Raw genomic sequence first — 19421 nt, 5'->3', positions numbered from 1 at the left:
CTCCACAACAGCAGTGCCACCCTTGGGTAATCAACAGCGCATTTGCCTAGCAGCACAGAGCTACATTCAGCTAGAGATCAACAGCTGGCTTTGCATCCATTTCCATATATGCAAAAATAACTATTTGTGTATATGTCAACAGAACACAAGAACTCACACATATAAAAAGTCTTTTATTTTGGCTTAAAAGTTATGAAAAATGCATGATACAAAAAAGAAAATACATGAAATTACAAATATAGAAAAAAAACTCTTATACAAAACTAAAGTTCCCATAATGTAAAAGGTACAGAATAAAAGCCCCCCACATACAGTATATATATATAAAAACAAAAAAAAAAAGATTAATTAACAGTGGTCACATCAACCCAAGTGCTGATAAATTACTAATCTGTGGTGAGAAAACATGAAATCCTGACGGTCACAGCGGGAGCCACATTTTGAAACGTAAACAGTGATCTGGGCCATTTTATACATTTACATTTTTCTCTCACAGGCTCAAAGAAAAAGAAAAGGGATGGGTGGGTGATGTCCTGTTTCAGTTATTCCACAGTGTCAGTTATCGCTTTCAATCTAATCTGTTTAAAAACCTACAATAAAAAAAAATAAGGGATAATTTTGCAGGGTGATCCAGCATCCCCGAAGACATGTCTACAACCTCAAATGATAAAAAAAAAAAATATTTTTATTTTAAATCATAAAGATGTTCCCTGTGAGTTACATTATCTGAAAGTCACTAATGGCAGTGGTGTTATAACAAAATATACAGTAAAAATTACAAAACAAAAAAAAAAGACAACTGTCTGCATGAACTCAATAGTCACTGCACATATAAGTCTGATTTTCCCCGACAGACAAGTGAAACTAGAAAAGCTGTAGAAGTCTGGTTGTTTTCAATAATTCTAGTATCTCTGGTGCATGAAAACAGCATCCTTAACAAAACTAAACAATTCAGATTTTATGAACAGTAAGTAAAGCTTTGATTAAATGCATTTTGTAAATAAAGCAAAAAACTTTAAATGGCAGTGATTCGTTTAGATTACAACTAATCACCCATGAAACTTCTACTAAAAACATTTCAGTTATCTTTATCCTTTTTAAAAGGATCACTTGCATAAATGTTTATTAAGGAACAAAGTATGTTTCACTGCCGAAATGCATGTTGGAGAATAGTCAAGTTTTAAAGTAAAAAAGCAGACAAGGTAAAAAAAAAAAAAAAAAAAGAAGAATCCTGAATGCTTGGAGAACAAGGAGGCCTTCAGTCACTGTCGCTCCTCTCTCCTCTCTGCAAGAGTCTCTTCCCAGACGAGGGAAGAGGGGCATCCAGTCTGGCTCTTGTTTTCCTGGGAAAAGACAGTTGACAAAAAGGACAAAACATTAGTGAAATCAAGCTGCAGGTGAATACAGAACTTCAAACATGCAACAGTAGCAACTTCTTTTTATAGGAGCAAACCATTTATTCACAGCAACATTTCTAGCGTGAAACCATGTTTGGCTTTTGCGTGAACAAAAGATGCTCAGATAACATTTACTCCTTTCTGAAACCGCTTCTGGAGGGTTATAAGTATGAGCTGATACAGAATTTGGAGGTCCAAATGTCCGCCATAAAACCCAACTGCCAACGCTTCTTTAAGCTTGTACAAAATAGTTTCAGGTACACAGATTTTAGGGGAGAGAACTTTCAGAGAAGCATTTATCCAGTTTCCCTCATCATCGATGCAGCTCTTAGCTTTTCCGGAACAAAATAAACTCTCCAAATTCCAGTGTGGGCTGCTGTGGCTTCTCAGTTTTCCCGTCAACTCTTTGGGTCCTTGCATCTGATAAGTTGTTAAATAATGTTGCTCCATTCACATTTAGAAACATTCATGCCACCGTCAGAAACCACAGCCTGGGATGAGAAGCACTGCAGCGTAAAATAATAGTCCCATTACCTACACTAGAGGTAAGTAGGTAGCCCAGTCCAACATCACACATCCCTCAGTCTCTCACAGGAGCAGTGATGCTAGACCTGGATGCTGATGAGATAAGCTCATCAGTACGGACAGACCTCCTCCCGGATAATGCTCGTTTGTTCCCCTCCAATCAGGGAAACTCTACCGGACAACTAGGGATGGGCGGTATGGACTAAAAAAATGTATCATGATAATTTCTGGCATTTATCCCGATAACGATAAAAAAAATACCAATTCAACTTAATCTTTGTAACTTTAAATCTATCTTTGGAGCCCCCAAATCACTGCTCTAAAAGAATACTAAATGCTACTAAACTACACCAATTAAATTGAATTAATAAAAACCAAATTAAATTAGTCCACCTGTACTGCAAAACTGTAATGACTCAAATGAATCAAGTTTGAAATGTAAGAACAGATTCAACATTTATTCAAACTGTATGGCTTAAACCAGGGGTTGGCAAGTAAGTTTGGCCTCGGGCCAATTTTTTTCGGAGCAACTGAATGTTGGGCCAGAACATCACATCAATCAGGCCAAACATGTTTTTTTTTTTTTTTTTAACTAAACAAAACTTTTTTCCCCTTATCTATAGGCTACTAGTATTATTATACTATTATATCTTGTACAAAAAAGTAATTTAAGAAAGTCATTAGTTTAAATAAAGTAACTTGAATTTGCTACAGACTGTTATTAGTGTGTTATTACTGCTTTAGCTACTCTGTGGCTGCGTTATGAAACCGCTTATAAGTAACTTGGTGATAATAATATTATTTTCTGCCAAGCTACTAACAAATGCAGTCCTTCTTTAAAATACACAGAACGACATTAAACACATGAAAAACCCATATGAACAGCAGCACAGGGGAGAGTCGGTACGTGCACACGGAGCAGCATGCTCTCTGTCTCCTGAAGCCAGTGAGAGGATATGCAAATGAGGCGGATTTTCCGATGTATTTTTAGACATATAATGGACGTTTTACCATTTAAAAGACCAACAGCAAAACTCAAGCTAAGTTATCAGTTGTATTTTTCACAGTTTAAACCACAACAAATCACTTTAAAGCAAGCTAGCTTGCATAAAACGAAGAGCACCGACACATACGTCTTACCATTTCAACAGCTCCAGGAGTTTTGTCGGGAGTCTGTGCCTATGTCACTCCTGAATATTTGTGTGCACCTCTAATTAAGGCCCCCCTATGCTACAGGTGACAGGGAACTATACAGAATTGTGTGCGTCCGGAATCATGAAGATTCTACTTTTATTTTATTTTATCTTTTCTAAATAAAGGCTTTGAATTCTCTATGAAATTGTCGTTTTTGTGATAGTAAATTAAAATAATATAAAAAAAAAAAATTATAAAATAAATAAAATTATTTATCAGATTTTCAATGTCATCTGGCGGGCCAGATATTATTGGAGACGGGCCAATTTTGGCCCGCGGGCCGCCAGTTGCCGACCACTGGCTTAAACAGTGGGATAACAGTGAAACAGCAAAAGTACCACTGTCCTTCAAGTTTTCTTAGCTTATAAAATCACAAAGTAGAAAAAAATACAGCCTGATAAATAAAGAAACAGGACAAATAAATAATAGCCATCCTTTGCACTCACTGTTTTTTTGCAGACTCTGCATATAATAGATGATGTTTGCTCCTCGTCACTCTTTTTAAATCCAAACCAGTTCCAGATAATGGATCTGCAGCCTCGTTTAACAACGAGCTCCTCGCTCTCAGATCCGCCTTCCGCCATGTTTGTTAAGCATGATTTATGGTTCTGCGTTAAATCAACGCAGAGCCTACGGCGTAGGTTACGCGGCGACGCGCACCGTACGCTGCACGTCGCCGCGTAACCTACGCCGAAGGCTCTGCGTTGATTTAACACAGAACCATAAATCAGCTTTACACAAAAACGTCATCAACGGGAATTTATCGTTTTTACCGCGAGATGACAAATTCTTACAGTGGGGAATTTTTTTGACGGTTTATCATGAATGGTAAAATATCGCCCATTCCTACGGACAACAAAACCACAGACGGACTAACAAACAGCAGAGCTGTGGCCTCCATTACACCCCCTTTACTCTGCTGGGTAATGTGGTCTCAATATATACATCTTTTTTTGGTTCACGCCCCCATACTGTACCTTTCAACACTGTGTTGCTTCTTTCAGCAAACTTTTATTTGTACATTTGCTATATGAAAGTCACCAACGAAATTCACAGTTACAATAAAGTCTCTTAATCGGGGCCCTGATCAGCTTCAGTGGGTTGAGCAGGCGCCATGCTCTCATGCACGCAGCGCAGGTTCAAGTCCCGGCCTGTCGTTCTTTGTCTTCCCCCTTCTCTCTACCAGTTTTCTGTTTACCTACTTTACCAAGAAAGGCCACTAGTGCCACAAAAATAAATAAATAAGTCTCTTAATCTAATCTCTACTGATCAGCTCAATTAAAGGGTCTAAAAGTCAATATTCCTGTACTGGCTTTTAGAGCAATGAAGAGTTGAAATTCTGTTCATAATTATTAGTTACACAAGATTATGCATATATTATTTTCCTCAAACAGACTACCAAAAAAAAAAATATATATATATATAAATAAATCAATCTGATCACAGATTTCCACCCACCAGTTTTAGTACCAACGATTATAAAGTCCAACTATGAGTTAACTGGGTTCTGTAGGAGTCGTCTGATGTTTCATATTTCACATTGCAGACTATGAAGTACCAATCAAAAGGTTTTTGCACACAAACTTCCCCAAAATGAACGGGTAAGTGTGATCAAACCCGACTGCTGGCATTGACAAGAGCAGTACTTCCTCAGTTCAGCGGCATGAAGCAGCATGTTTAATTATGCTCTGGGACCTCTAGTGTTTTGATTAAAGCACAGCAGCTCGACTGACATTTGTACATCATGCACAGCTCATATTCAGACCAACTCCCCAGTTAATTGTATTTGCACAGGTCCTTAACAAAAACAGAAATAGCAGCTTCTTACAAAGTTTTGCAGGAAAAGTTCTTACCCCTGTTTGTCGACCAAGTCCAGACCTTCATTGATCTTCTTCAGCATCTCGTATCTTTCTCGACCATGTACCTGCAGTAGAAAGCAGTGTTATTCAAAACCGCAAAAAAAAAAAAAAGTTCAGTGAATCCATCAAATGGTGCAGCTGTCAATATATTTACTAACTTTTAAAGTGAAAACTTCTTTTTCCTCCTCCTCAGTTCCTGAGCCAGACTTTGGCTTCTTCACTGTTTGGGGAGCTGGGGTGGACTCTTTAAAAGAAGAAAAAGAATTAAGCAACAAAAAGGAAATTCAAACTGGAAAGATTTATCCAAACTGTAAAGAATCATGAACATACTTCTTTTTTTGGGCTCTTTTGCATTTTGCCCCTTGTTCCCTTCCTCGGTTTTACGGTCTCTGCCAGGACACGCACACACACGGACCTCGAAGCACCGCCGGCCTAACAGAGATCCCCTACAGAAGAAAAGTAGGGTGGACATTTTAGAAAGGATTTTTTTTTTTTAGTATATATAGTATATAAACCTCACAATTTCTAAAACTCAAACGAGTATATTACACCTTACAAGCAATCGCATCATTGCTGCTACATTCTCGAGTCATATAAGTCAAACTACAGCGTGTTTTAAACCTGTGTTTTAGGCCCTGTCCCAATACTCCCACTACCCCTCGTTTTCATCCCTACCCCTAAATTTTGCGAGTTCCCGTGAGGGTAGTGGTGTCCCAATTCCTCTTTCCACCTAGGGGTAGTGACGAAAAGTAGTGTAGTGGCTATGAATCTTTCCCTACGGACGTAGGGATTTCCGATGCTGACTAGCTGAACTAGTGACAGAAAAATTTCCCAGAATGCTTTTCGTCTTCATTTGCGGACTGAAAAAAAAAAAAAACAAAAAAAAAACATGGCGGACATTTCTTATTTTTTAGTGAATAAAAATCAATATTTTGAGTTAGTTTCTACATAAAGATGCATTTTTATTACATTTCTAGCGAGAAATATATATTTTACTTTCATAATATTCACTCAGTGAATTTACATAATTCACTTTTTTTCCCGTTGTTGCAACCTCGCCAGAATAAAGGCTGATTTATGGTTTAAGGCGTAGGTTACGCGGTGACGCGCGCCGTACCCTACGCCGTAGGCTCTGCGTCGATTTAACGCGAACCCATAAATCAGCTCCGGAGCCGGCAGGCAGAAATCCCGAAATTTTCGGAGCAAATTTCTTAACAGGCGTAGCTACAACTGTTAGATTTAATCTATTAAACCAACATTTATCTTCCTAAATGATTTATTTCAGCCAGCGGTCATTCTCCACAGAGCTGCAGGTTTCGCCCCGGGATGACGGCGCAGGCGGAGCTGGCGATCACGTCTGTACTCCGGCTGCTGCTGCGCCCTGGTCTCATCATCGCCGAAAACAACGGATCAAATTTCTTAACAGGCGTTATTTGGATAAACTGAGCCCAGGTTGTGGATCTTAACGGTTACTTTTACGCCTGAAAAAGTATTAAAACTTAATAAAGTGGCATATTAACAGCGCTACAGCTGAAATTAAAACAGCTTTTGGCTCTCAGCTTCATGATTTTAGTGGTGGTGCTGAAAGTAGGAGTAGTGAGAGTATTGGGACAGACCTGGGAAGATTTCAAGTGCCCTAAAAATCTGTCCCTTCTTTTTTAGGGGTAGTGGTAGTGAGGGAGGGATAGTGAAAGAAAGTAGGGGGTGTATTGGGATTGGGCCTTAAGGTTCAGGATAGTGACGATGAGCAAAACGATACTTACTCAGAAGTTTCAAGGGTAAGGATTGCGAGGATGGGTCTCCGGTTCATGCCCCCCATACAAGAACTATTGCACATGAAACTAAGGAGGATCACGCTCATTTCAGACCCCAGCTGAAACAGAAAACAAGACATCAAGAGCCTGCTATCTAAGAAAACAAAGTAACACAAAAATGAGATACAAGGTCTTTCTAGGAAAAATCAAGTCACCTCCCCATTGCATAAACTAGCAGCAGCCCTTTGATAAAAGGTGAAATTAATATAGTCAAGCATAATTAACTATAATGGAGCCAAAACTAAATAAACCCAGATTAAACCTAACAAACAGAACCTGTTTCCTTCCGTTCAATTAACTTCTGCAGGACTCACGTGGGTGGTATTGAATGTATTTCTTTTACAAAAAAAAAAACTAGAAAAGGATAAAAAAGGGGGGAAGGTAAATATATTGCATACGTCTTTAAAAAAAAAGTGATTTTAATTTCAGAAAAGCAGTAGATATATATTTTTTTTTAATTCAAAAAGTGTGTTCCCCTATCTGAATCAGCGTGAAAAAATAATGACATGTGCTTACAGACTGAAGGAGAAAATAAAGTGCAATAATGTGACACTAAAGATGCAACAATACAGACACAGTCACCTCAAAAGAATGATAGTGGTGGTCGTACCTGTGGGGGCTCATAGGGGACAGTCACACTGTGTCTCTTGGTATAAGGATCTTCAAAATACTGAACAAGCTGACTGCCATCCACCCTGATCAAATGGCTGCGATGATCTACATCTGAACGGAGGAAAAATTTAAATCAAATTATAAAAAGGCATTCACAAATTCACGTAAAACTTTGGGATAAATTCCTTGCAGAAGTGGCTTTCCTTACTGTCTTCGGTCTGATGATGAGGGCACCGCCTCACAACTTCGGCAATGTGCTCCGTTTTTTTATACACAGCAGTGGCTCTGAGGACGGCTCCTTGTGGAGGCTGCTTCCTCACCCGGACCTCGATGGGGCTCGTCTTGGCAAGCTGGCAGAAGAGTTTATTCAACGAATCTGAGTACTATGAGAAAGCAAAAGGAACAAAAGCAAATGTGTTATCAATGCACTAACCAGAGCTTTGCTGAGTATGAAGACTTATAAGTTATGCATCTGAGATTGGTTGAAAAGGAAAAAAGTAATGAAAGGACCAAAAATTTGAGTCTAATGAGTAAATGTTTGATTGCTCTCATCAATAAAAAGGCTATATTTACTGAAATCTATAAATCTAACCTTACTTTTATCAATTTAACCCTCTCTGTTCTGAAGGAAGTTGGTGCAGGAACATGTCCCGTCATGTCAGAGCTGTGCTCTGCAACCAGTCTCCCCCGGATCAGAGCAGCAGTAGCAAGAGGCGGGTGTTTTGGGCAGACCACCCCAACTTCAACCCAGCTGGCCAACCACAGCACTCAGCTCAACCAGTCACCGAGGAAACATTTATACCATTGGTTATTACAACGTAGAGACTGGTTCTGAGTTTTGAAACTTGGCGAATCGTCACAATGAAGTAAGACTTCGCGTAAAAGCCACCAGGAGAGCCGATGGATTTTTAATGCGGTATCAAGGTAAGAGTTTTGTTACTCATTTACTTTTAAAAAGATTTATAATTTACATATTTTTAATAAATGGTGGGAAATTATATTTGTAAAACCTTTTCGTATTCAAATCCTAGGGTCTTTATATATCCAATCCTGCATTTATTTAACTATAAGAAATAAAATTAAAAAAAAAAAAAATTAGGGGGAGAACAAAATTACAAAAAAATTGCAAAAAAAAGGAAAGAAAAAAAAAAAGAGAAAAAAGTAGGTTTCCCGCCTCAACTATGGACAGCTGTTGAAATCCACCTTTGTCTCAGATGAAAGGCCCAACTGGCACATTTCTGATCCTGATCATGTTGTTATTGCAGGATATTCTGTTCCCCTGTCTTTTTTTTTTCTTTTGAGTATTTTGTTGTAAAATATAAGAATTTTGTACCCATTATAAAATTATACTTTGTGCAGCAGATGGACGTTTCCGGAGAAGAATACACACGTTTGTATCTTATTGAACAGAACAAATATGCATCTCATGATGTAATACTGATACTCAATCTCCTACAGACGAACTGGTATTATATGAATCATTAAATAAATAAAAGCCTCCAAAATAAATGGGTACATATGAGAGAGAGAGAAAGAAAGAGAGAGAGAGAAACTTACTGTCGAAGTGACCGATTTTGCCGTTCCAGACTTCTGAAAGCGGAGCTCGAACTCATACTCCCCAGAGTAGTCATTGGTTACTGGGACAGTGGGTGCAGAGTGATTGACGCCGTCTGCACTCAAGTTGCCAGGTAAATCAAACAGCTTCTCGTCAAATTCAGCATCGCCCTTCAAGAGTTTTACAAGCAGAGAAAAGAGAATCAATGAGTTAATAAAAAAAAAACAAAAAAACAACACATAAATACTGGCAAAGACGCTGTAATTAATTTTGACGGAGTGAAGTCAATTTGCATTTGCAGCATGGACTTAGGACTTTCATACAAACCAGCAGCAAACTCATTTGAGAATCAGGCACCCATGGCTCGTTCTGAATAGTAGAGATGGAAGGAGGCATCCTGGGAAAAAAAAAAAAAAAAGGAGGTATATACCACTGCATCGCTTTTCTGATGTGATCTGACTTTCTTAAGCTATGATATAGTGTAAAAGTTTTTACTTACACGTTCGCCCACAGGTCCCTAAATTCCTGGCTCCCTGACATACTGTCAAATTCCTGTTTCATCATCTTTTTTTCCTCTTTCTTTTCCAACTCAGAAAGAAAATAAAAGGCAGACCCAAGTTGCAGGAGAGCTGTGGATATAAACAGGAAGTGAGGACTTGTGCTCAAGAGATGCTCATAAACTAACATTTTGACGTGATCAAGTCATGGCAGACCTGAACCCAAAGTAATATAAAGTAGTTCAGTTTAATGATCATGAAAAATTGTGTTTTGTTTCCTAGAAATCGATAATTAGAACAATAAACGGTTTTGAGCCACCTGGAAAATTAATACGAACAAAATGACTTAGAAACCTAACAAGTAAGTAACTCTAGGTCAATTTTAAAGATAACTGAGAAAGTTTAAATATAAATATACAAGAAAAATGATGGATTTTCCCTCGGAAATGGGATTTCAAAACATGTAGGCCCTTCCGCCTCAAAACGTCATATTGCTGACAGAACTCTACAAAGTTGGACTGAGAAAGGTATCAAAACAATTGATGATTTATATAATAATGGTTTATTTGCCAGTTTTTCCTCAACTATCTGAATTATTTGACTTATCAACACATAATTTCTTTAAGTATTTTCAAATAAGAGACTGGATCAAAAATCGTCGCTTGACACATTTCCCAATAAATCTGTAACATCTCCATTGGAAAAACAATTGCTTGATAACAAAATCACATCTATAAAAGGAATAACATCTGTAATCTATAATATTCTTATCAATAACCTACCACTATATCACAGACCTCCAATGAAACAAAAATGGGAAGCAGACCTGGAATGTTCATATGAGGACAAGGATTGGTACACTCTTTTAGAAAAAACACATACTAACGGTAGGTTAATATCTACCAAACACAGACAAATTCAATATTTTACATCAAATCTACTACACTCCCTATAGATTAAATAAATTTAATAGTGCGGTCTCTGCCATGTGCCAAAGATGCAAAATAAATACTGGAAATCTGCTCCATATGCTCTGGAACTGTCCGATTATAGATGCTTTCTGGAAATACGTGATCAAAACAATTTCTGACATTTTAAAATCCCATATTCTTGATCCTAAAGTCTGGATACTGGGAGATATTAGTTCATTAAATATGACTTATCATAAAAAGTATTTCATTCTGCTTGCAGGCACCGCGGCAAAAAATTGTATTTTAAAAAACAGAAAACCCCCCAGCACCCAAACAGTGGATCAATGAACTTGGATCATATTGTACTCCAGAAAAAATATTGTATTCCGTTAGAAAAAAAACTAGAGACTTTGACCTTATTTGGGGAACTTTTTTGGATTTTTTGCTTTTAATGGACTAATGATCTGACTCATCGACTATATTAATGAATGCGTTTACAAAGGACTTGATTATTTAATGTATTATTCATTTTTGTTCTAGTATTGATAGACATATGTTAAATGATTTTGAATGATGTAATCTATTGACCATATGAGGGAGGGAAGGGGAAAGGGTGTTCTGTTTTTTTTATTTTTATTTACTCCTTTTTTTATTATTATTTATTTATTTTGGTTTAATTAATGTTATGAAAAGTAAAAAAAAAAAAAAAGGGGGGGAAATATTGATAATTATATTGTTATTGTAAATCTTATTTCTTTTTTTTTTTAATGCCCTCAATAAAGACATATATACAAAAAAAACCTAACAAATAAGTAACTCTAGGTCAATTTTAAAGATAACTGAGAAAGTTTAAATATAAATATACAAGAAAATGATGGATTTTCCCTCGGAAATGGGATTTCAAAACATGTAGGCCACTATGGCTGGCATATATAAAAAAAAAAATACACACTATTCATTGTCATGACATTTAAATTCAATGTTTAACATTCATAGCATGCATGTTTAGCAGTAACTTTAAAGATAAAACTGAACCAGCCGCCTTTAGCCAGGTAGAGGCCCAAACCAGCTAAATGAAATCAGCACCGCTCAGTCAATATTATTATCACTAAAGTGTATTGTCGGTAAATTAAAAAAAGTTAAGAAAACTTAAACTAAACATGGACTTAATAATACAGCATAAATGTGCAGACTTTGTTGTTAGCAGTTGCCGCATTAGCACACCTAGCTCACCCGCTAGCAGCTAGCTGAACGCCTGCAGAAACTTTTAATTGTTGCTGACAAATTCCTTTCTCGTTTTCACTTGTGATACTCTGAAACTATAGATGTACCTTTAAGGTCCCGCTAACGCTCTCCAGAACCGACAAGGCACACGTAGTTGCAGTGAAAGCAGCGATCAGGTGTCGAAAAAAAGGCCAAATATTGTGAAGCGCAGACGGAGCACGTGTTCGGGGATTCCCGGAGAAACGAGCAGGCCGAGGGGCGGGGCTTAATTCAAGTTTCGACCAATCACAGGAGGGAGAGGCGGGGCTTATCTTTGTTTACCTTCCAATCTACTCTCAGACTAACCGCTGCTTTCAGGACTATAGGAAATATTGACCTACACTTGCCCTGGTAAAAGCTTGACTTATGATAGACGAATCTTTAAGCATTTAAAAAAACGTTAATGTATAAATCGCACTATATTTTAATGATATTTTAATAAAAGATTTTGATAATTCTATTGCATCATTCTTATTAATCCCTGTTTTGATTTTTCTAATGCCTTATGGTAAAGCATGGTTTCCGTGATTATTTGAATGCATCAGTCTTTCGTTTAAAAAGTAATATTGTTTTAGATTCTTCTCTTTTTGTACTTTAAAATCTGCAAAATATATGCATTTAAACATATTTTAAGACATATTGTATTGTAAGATAGCCAGTTTGATATTTTTCACTGTTTTTATTATTTATTTTATTTATTTAAAGGTTTAGTTATCAGGGACAATGCACATTAATAATACATTTAAACACATGTAAAATATGCCAGAATTAGCCAAAAAAGGCTATTTTGCATCTGCTGTTCCTGGACTGGTGTAAAATAGTCAACCTAAAAGAGAAATTATTAAGATATTAAGATAATCAATAAAACATTTCCGAATAAGAAAGCTACATCAGAATAAAGACTAAAAGGTAAGAGACTAAGCTAAAATACACACACACACAGGTTAACATAAGCTCAACAACAGACAATTGCTACAAACGAAAACAGAAACAACATGAAGCAGCAACAGTAACATCAACATTTATAACACGAGACACAGTAACACACACTAACAGGCCAAAAACTAACAAGACAAAAGCACTAAACACAGAATAAAAAGCCATGCACAAAAAGCAACAGTGTAACTAGACAAACTAATAGGCAACATGACAGGCAGGGCAGCAAGCCAGGAAAATTAAGCACTAAAATGTAATGTTGACAGCCTTGGCCACTAATTAACCACTTTTTTAGATAAAATTTAAAAGAAGCATAATTTGATTGGTTTCTAATCTAAGTTGGTATGAAGTTCCACTCACGAGCAGCCCTGATTGAAAATGCAGACTGGCTAAAAGCACTTTTCCTAAACTGGACTACACAATCTCCTCTTGCTTCTCGGTGTGGATGTTGATGCCACCTTGATGAGATTAATTAATCAAATTTACATTTATTTATCCTTTATAAACTGGTTCAGTACAGGAGGAGCAAGTCCATGAATGATTTTAAACATTAGACATAAGTGTGAGTATTTGATGAGATTTTCCAGATGTAACAACTTATATTTAAATAAAATATGGCAGTGATGATAATCATTGGATTTCTTGTCCAGTACCTTAATGTTTTTTTTAAATATAAATAAAGTAGTGGTTTAAGTGCAGTGTTACTAGCTTGGTTGTCAAGCAGTACGTTATATGGGAGAAGATCATTGAGTGCATGTACATTAGTGCAGCTTTGGTTGACATGCAACTGCGAACATGTCTAAAGTTTGCCAGATTGAATTTGATGCACTTAGAAACCTTTTTGCTATGTTCTTTAAATGTAAGATTATTATCAATGAGCACCCCGAGGTATTTCAAATCTGAGACAACACATAGTCGCTCCCCATCTACAACCACATCGGGCTCTGGAGAGTGAGTTTTCGTTTTACTAAAAAACATACACACTGTTTTAGTGACATTCAGTTGAAGGCAGTTTTGCTTTAACCATTCTGTGATGCAGTGTTATTAGTTGAAAAAAACTTAGCACCATTAAATGTGTGGGAGTTTAGAAAGTTATCTCTAATGGATGAAGCCACTTCTTTTCTCTATTCAGTTAGGTCAGAGGTCAACCCTGAAAGGGAACAGGGTCAGCATCTTGCTAGAGGACTGTCAGTGACGGATTCCTCTTCAGCGCGGGTATGGTCATGTCACTCATTTTACACAAGTGCTGTCCTGCTTTGTCCTTACATTTTCACGCAATTATCTGTACTTTTTACTCCTTACATTTTAAAAACAACCTCGTTACTCTATTTCATTTCGGCCTTTTAAAAAAAACTATGCAGTTAAATTGCTCCATCCGGATAGAGTGAATTTGGTTGTGGTTGTTTCAGATGTTCTTGTCCAGTTTTGTTCTTACATCCGTTCCCTCAGATTCTTGCAACTAAACTTGGATGTACATTCCAATAAAGGTTAGGATAAATGATAACATGCCTCTGAAGTTTGACTTTTTGCACCATCACAATACTTATAGGCAACTAGTCATCATATCTGCTGCTCTCTGAAACACATGTTAATGCTCAATAGTACACATATATGGTTCTTTAATATATTTGCATTATACTAAGATCAATCATTTTCAATGGCTTTTGTCCTTAAGGGCTTTTTTCCCCCTTACATTACTTTTACTTTTATACTTTAAGTAGTTTTGAAACCAGTACTTTTATACTTTTACTTGAGTAAAAAACTTGAGTTGATACTTCAACTTCTACAGGAGTATTTTTAAACTCTAGTATCTATACTTCTACCTGAGTAATGAATGTGAATACTGAAGACACCTCCGGATAGTAGTAATGAAAGTCAGAGCCTGAGTATAAATGAGCTGATGTCACAGACTTAAACACTCAATGATTTTACAATCTTATCCTTACAGGCTGGATGTTGTCTGAGATCAAATGTCAAGACAAGCATCTGCATCCTCGGCACCTGGAGTTCAGGACGAACAGCCACACTCCTCTGGCCGGTCTTGTTATTCCCTGTTGGGAGCCGTGTCTAGTATTCTTTTCTCTAAAAGCTGATTCCCGTCCATGTCTCTCAGTGCATGTTGGTTGTTGGTGCCATTTTAGGGATAAATGGCTGTTTGACCTTTGGATAATTGTGCTGATGGAGCTAGTGAGTCCTCTCTGAACTTGTTCCAAAGGGGCTAATCACATAGGTACAATAGTGTCTAACAGACCATTATTTTATTCTTGTCATGCTGCAGCATAACATCAAACTAATTTAATGCTATGTGCAATTTAATATTTTCTGTTAGTGTCCATTTCATCAGGGGGGAAAAGAGGCTTTAGGATTTGAAAGCCTTCCAGTGGTTACCAAACTTTACATTTTATAGTGAACTTTTGTTTTTTTATTTACTTACTGTAAGTCTTTAAGTCATTAAAAAAAAAAAATATTCATAAACAGTTGTTATTACTAAGGAACCACCCAGCCCATTGATTAAAATATTAATTAATGAAAAAATTAATGGAAGACCATTTTGATGAACTCTTTTTGTCTTGTTTTTTCTTCTATGACACTCGTAACTCTGTATATTGGACAGTAACTCATCTCATCTGCTTTACAGGATTTATCTAAAAGATTCTGATCAAGTCTGTCCAATCATATTCAGTTCTGATTTTGCTCATCTTTAGTGTCATACAAGGTCACATTATTAGTTTTTAGTTTAGTTATTCGTTTATTTTCTCCTTCAGTCTGTAAGCCCATGTCATTATTTTTTCACGCTGATTTAGATAAGGGAACACACTTTTTGAATTAAAAAAAAAATATATCTACTGTTTTTCTGAAATTAAAATAACTTTTTTTTAAAGACGTATACAATATATGTACCTTCCCCCCCTTTTATCCTTTTCTATTTTTTTTCTGTAAAAGAAATAAATTCAATAGAACCTACGTGAGTCCTGCAGAAGTTAATTGAACGGACGCAAACAGATTCTGTTTGTTAGGTTTAATCTGGGTTTATTTAGTTTTGGCTCCAGTATAGTTAATTATGCTTGACTATATTAATTTCACCTTTTATTAAAGGGCTGCTGCTAGTTTATGCAATGAGGGGATGACTTGATTTTTCCTAGAAAGACCTTGTATCTAATTTTTTTGTTACTTTGTTTTCTTAGATAGCAGGCTCTTGATGTCTTGTTTTCTGTTTCAGCTGGGGTCTGAAATGAGCGTGATCCTCCTTAGTTTCATGTGCAATAGTTCTTGTATGGGGGGCATGAACCGGAGACCCATCCTCGCAATCCTTACCCTTGAAACTTCTGAGTAAGTATTGTTTAAAACAACATTTCAAATGAGCAGTGGCAGCACTGAAACGAGGACAACCAAGCTCCATAAGGATTGCAGGTTTGGCTGGAGGAGTCGTTGTTCGCTGAGCCCAGGGGTGTCAATTGGGTATGCCAAGGTACGGCAGCTGCCACACCTTGGCTTCAGGGGAAATTGTAAATGTTTGTTTTTTAAATACATTTATGGAATTACTCTGTGTCTATTTGTATTGATTATTCTATTATTTAATACATATAAAATAACTACAAATGCAAATCAGAACAGCATGTTCGATTTCACTATCTTTCCCAACACTTGTACCCCCCTCATATCTTGAAATGTCCCAGTGTCCCTGACGTCAGTGGTCGCTAGGTCAATCTCGCTTTGCAGTGTCACTAACTTACAAAAATGAAAAGGAAGCAGACAACCCTGCAATTTATTTTTCAAAAAAAGAAGGCAAGTGATATTGTTGCACTGACATAGTGAATGAAGTGAACAGAATGATTTAAATTGCGTTTGTCAGATACGAGATTTCTGCTCTCTAACTCTGGTTCCGAAAATGGTTCCAAAAATGGATGCATATTGCGTAATCAACCCGTTGTTAAAGTGTAGTGTTCATAGTTACGATAGCAGGATGTGAGCGAGACTGCATTTGAAAAAGTTCACGTTTTCTTGACCACACAGATAAGCTATAGCCTTAGCCATAGCAGACCTCTGTGATGAGTATTTGCTGGGCATGATGATTGATACTGTAGTTAAGTTCTGTGACTAGTAACCTTGCCATACCTTAGCTTTGACTGAATTGACGTCACTGGCTGAGCCAGAGGCTTGTGGCCCCAGTTTGCAGAGTTTGGCTATGAACAAAGGTACCTGCAGCCTGCAGCTTGTAAGATTCGTACCCAGGCCTTCCTGGCCAACCAAGAGTCACTTGCAGTGGTTTGTTAGTGCCAGTAACAACACAGTCCGCCAAGAAAAAAAAGTGCTTTGTTTGGTCTTTAGTCATAGCTCAGAAGACAAGTTAAAAAAAAAAAGCTAAGTGCTAAGTAGCTAAAATAATGACACTTGCTGTTAATGACCCTGAATGTCACAGTTGTCACTCAAAACCAGGCCACTTAATGTGAGTAAATTTGTGGCATCATATTATCTTACTTGATGAGGGACATATCATCATGGGTATAAAACGTAGCTATGGAAACCAAAACCTTTTTACGTACCATGCTTTAAATATGTTTATATGTTTTAAATGTTTGTGTGTTTTAATTGCATGATTACACTTTTGTTTGTCTGTGTTTTTCAGTCTCTAAACTTACAATTTTTCCTCAAGGAAACAAATGGACTAGCAATGCAGGCTGACTTGAGCATCTGACATGTACAGATCAACACCTGCCATCCATCACGCGACTCAGCGTCCTGAGGGATGATTTTGAACCGACTGACACCACCAACCACACAAACACGTGCACACATATACACACACATGCACCTTATATATAGGTTATGATAAGCAGGAACAGTATTTACACGGGTCTGTGTCTCTCCATTACTAGGGAACAGTCACATGGTGTGTGTGTGTGTGTCTGTGTGTTTGTGGTTGTGATGTTTTTGGCCGGTAAAACACACACTGGCAGTTCCAGTTTGGAAATAAATAACACTGATGGCCTTTTGAGACATAGTCTCAAAGTTTCTGGCATAACACCACCTTCTTCAAAGACTAAAAACCCTGTGGACGACTAGTAAAGATGCTCCACGTTGTATTTATTCTTTGGAATAGTGACGGAATGGATGATTTTGCTTTAAAATGTTCACTGCAACACATGTGTTGATCCTACTTATATATTTGTTAGCATAATTGATATGGATATGGATTTAAAATGACATCTTTTGCAATCCCATCTTGTCTTTCTCTCCTTGCTTGCGCACGTCAACCCACAAACTATGCTGGCAGGGGCTCTATGCCACTGTTCTGATGGTGTAAAGTTTCTCTGTATTTAGTTGGAGTCACACATGACTCTGCTTGGGGCCCTGGCTTTGGATGAGGGGGGGTGTCAGTTTCCCCTCAATGTTTCGCAATGTGAGCAGGATAAGGAAAGAGCAAAGGAGGCGAGCTCCAAGGAGAGAGTGGCATGATCTGGGGGTGTGTCTGCAGTGGGCGGGTGTGCATTATCTGAATTAGAGATGTGGAGCAGATATCTTTCCACCGGAACTCTTTTGGCCGGTCCCCAAACACACTCCCCCTCGGTCGCCTCCGACTCACTGGAGGTCCGGCCCCTGACGTCCCCCTGACCACACCTACGCTGCTAAATCAGGTGCTGTGGCCCAAATTTAAAGTCCACCTGTTGCCCGCTGGTGGTGGGGGGGGATTAAGCTTTGTTGCGCACAACTGAAAGGGAGCAGGGTTTGTGGAACATGGAGGAGGGGTGGCAGGAGGATGAGCAGAGGCGCCTGACCTCTCGGGCATGTGATCTGAAATAGAAAGGACCATTTGGAAGACAGACAATGGCAACAATCGTAGCAAAGACGAGCCCCTCTTCGCTACAAGCGAGAGAAACGTTGACTCATGCTGCTGGACTCCAGTCTGAGTTTACTCTATGCCAAGCACCTGTGCAACTGTGTAACCTGCAACTTTTACCGTTGATAGACTCTGATATTGTGTGTCCTGAATTAAAATGATTTCACTTATAATTAATTAAAGATCGTGCACATCATAGGGGAGAGGACATTTTTTTTTTTTGCATGACTTTGTAACTCTTCAGAAAGGTCAAGGAACGTTATGTAACAAAGCTTACAAAGACACGCGCCACAACCACATCTCTGACTCAGAGAGGCTTAAAAACATTTGCTGATTTAAAGTTGACTCTTAAAGAAGAGAGTTTTGATCTTTTGTGCAAAAGCTGGATTCTGGAATGATTATTTGGGGTCTTAATAACCTCTTTGTGACACGCTTTAGTCAAGAAATCATGTGGATCTGTTCAGCAGCGGGTTTGAACGGGCCAATCACCCAATCAGCTCCATCCAAATGTTCAACTATTGAGTTTAGTTTTAGTTTAGTTTATTTATTTAGCAATATAAGACAATATAAGACAAATTGAAGACAAAAAATGAAAAACAATGAAATAATATGCAAGGAAAGGAAGGAGCCTGGTTGCTTATATAGAATCCTTTCCACATATGAATAAAAAACAAAACAAAGCTACACAAGGGGGAGTAAAAAAACAAAAAAGCACAAAAGAAAATGTAACTCAGATCAAATAATGAACATTACAAAGATGAAACAATAAGAAAGTTCTTTAAATGTTTTTTGAATATTGGCAAGGATGGTGATGATTTACGAGATGTATTGAGTGAATTCCACAAGTGGGTCTTGCTTAAAATTAAAGCTTAGTGACATTTACTTCAGATGTATAGTACAAGCATCAAAGTGAAGAATTCAGTGTAAATAAAAAAGGTGTGTATGGATAATTATACTTTAATCAGGGCTTGTAAAATCAGGAACCTGCAAATCTGCAGGACTCTGTGACTGTGACATTT

The 19421-nt window shown here is 37.6% G+C and overlaps 1 protein-coding gene across 1 annotated transcript; it reads right to left on the bottom strand.

The window, feature by feature from the left end:
* Nucleotides 1–160: 160 nt before the first annotated feature.
* tp53 (tumor protein p53) lies at nucleotides 161–11828 on the bottom strand. The gene is made up of 11 exons (XM_061709636.1): nucleotides 11696–11828; nucleotides 9456–9585; nucleotides 9284–9353; nucleotides 8959–9126; nucleotides 7610–7784; nucleotides 7400–7512; nucleotides 6739–6848; nucleotides 5306–5421; nucleotides 5134–5219; nucleotides 4970–5040; nucleotides 161–1343 (listed from the first exon to the last, which is right to left on the bottom strand). The coding sequence occupies exons 2-11, from the start codon at nucleotides 9518–9520 to the stop codon at nucleotides 1259–1261; spliced, it is 1059 nt and encodes a 352-aa protein (XP_061565620.1). The 5' UTR covers nucleotides 9521–9585; nucleotides 11696–11828; the 3' UTR covers nucleotides 161–1258.
* Nucleotides 11829–19421: the final 7593 nt, after the last annotated feature.

The sequence above is a fragment of the Cololabis saira genome, chromosome 20, assembly GCF_033807715.1.
Source record: "Cololabis saira isolate AMF1-May2022 chromosome 20, fColSai1.1, whole genome shotgun sequence".
Taxonomy (NCBI): Eukaryota; Metazoa; Chordata; class Actinopteri; order Beloniformes; family Belonidae; genus Cololabis; species Cololabis saira.
This window is presented reverse-complemented; position numbering and strand designations above follow the sequence as displayed.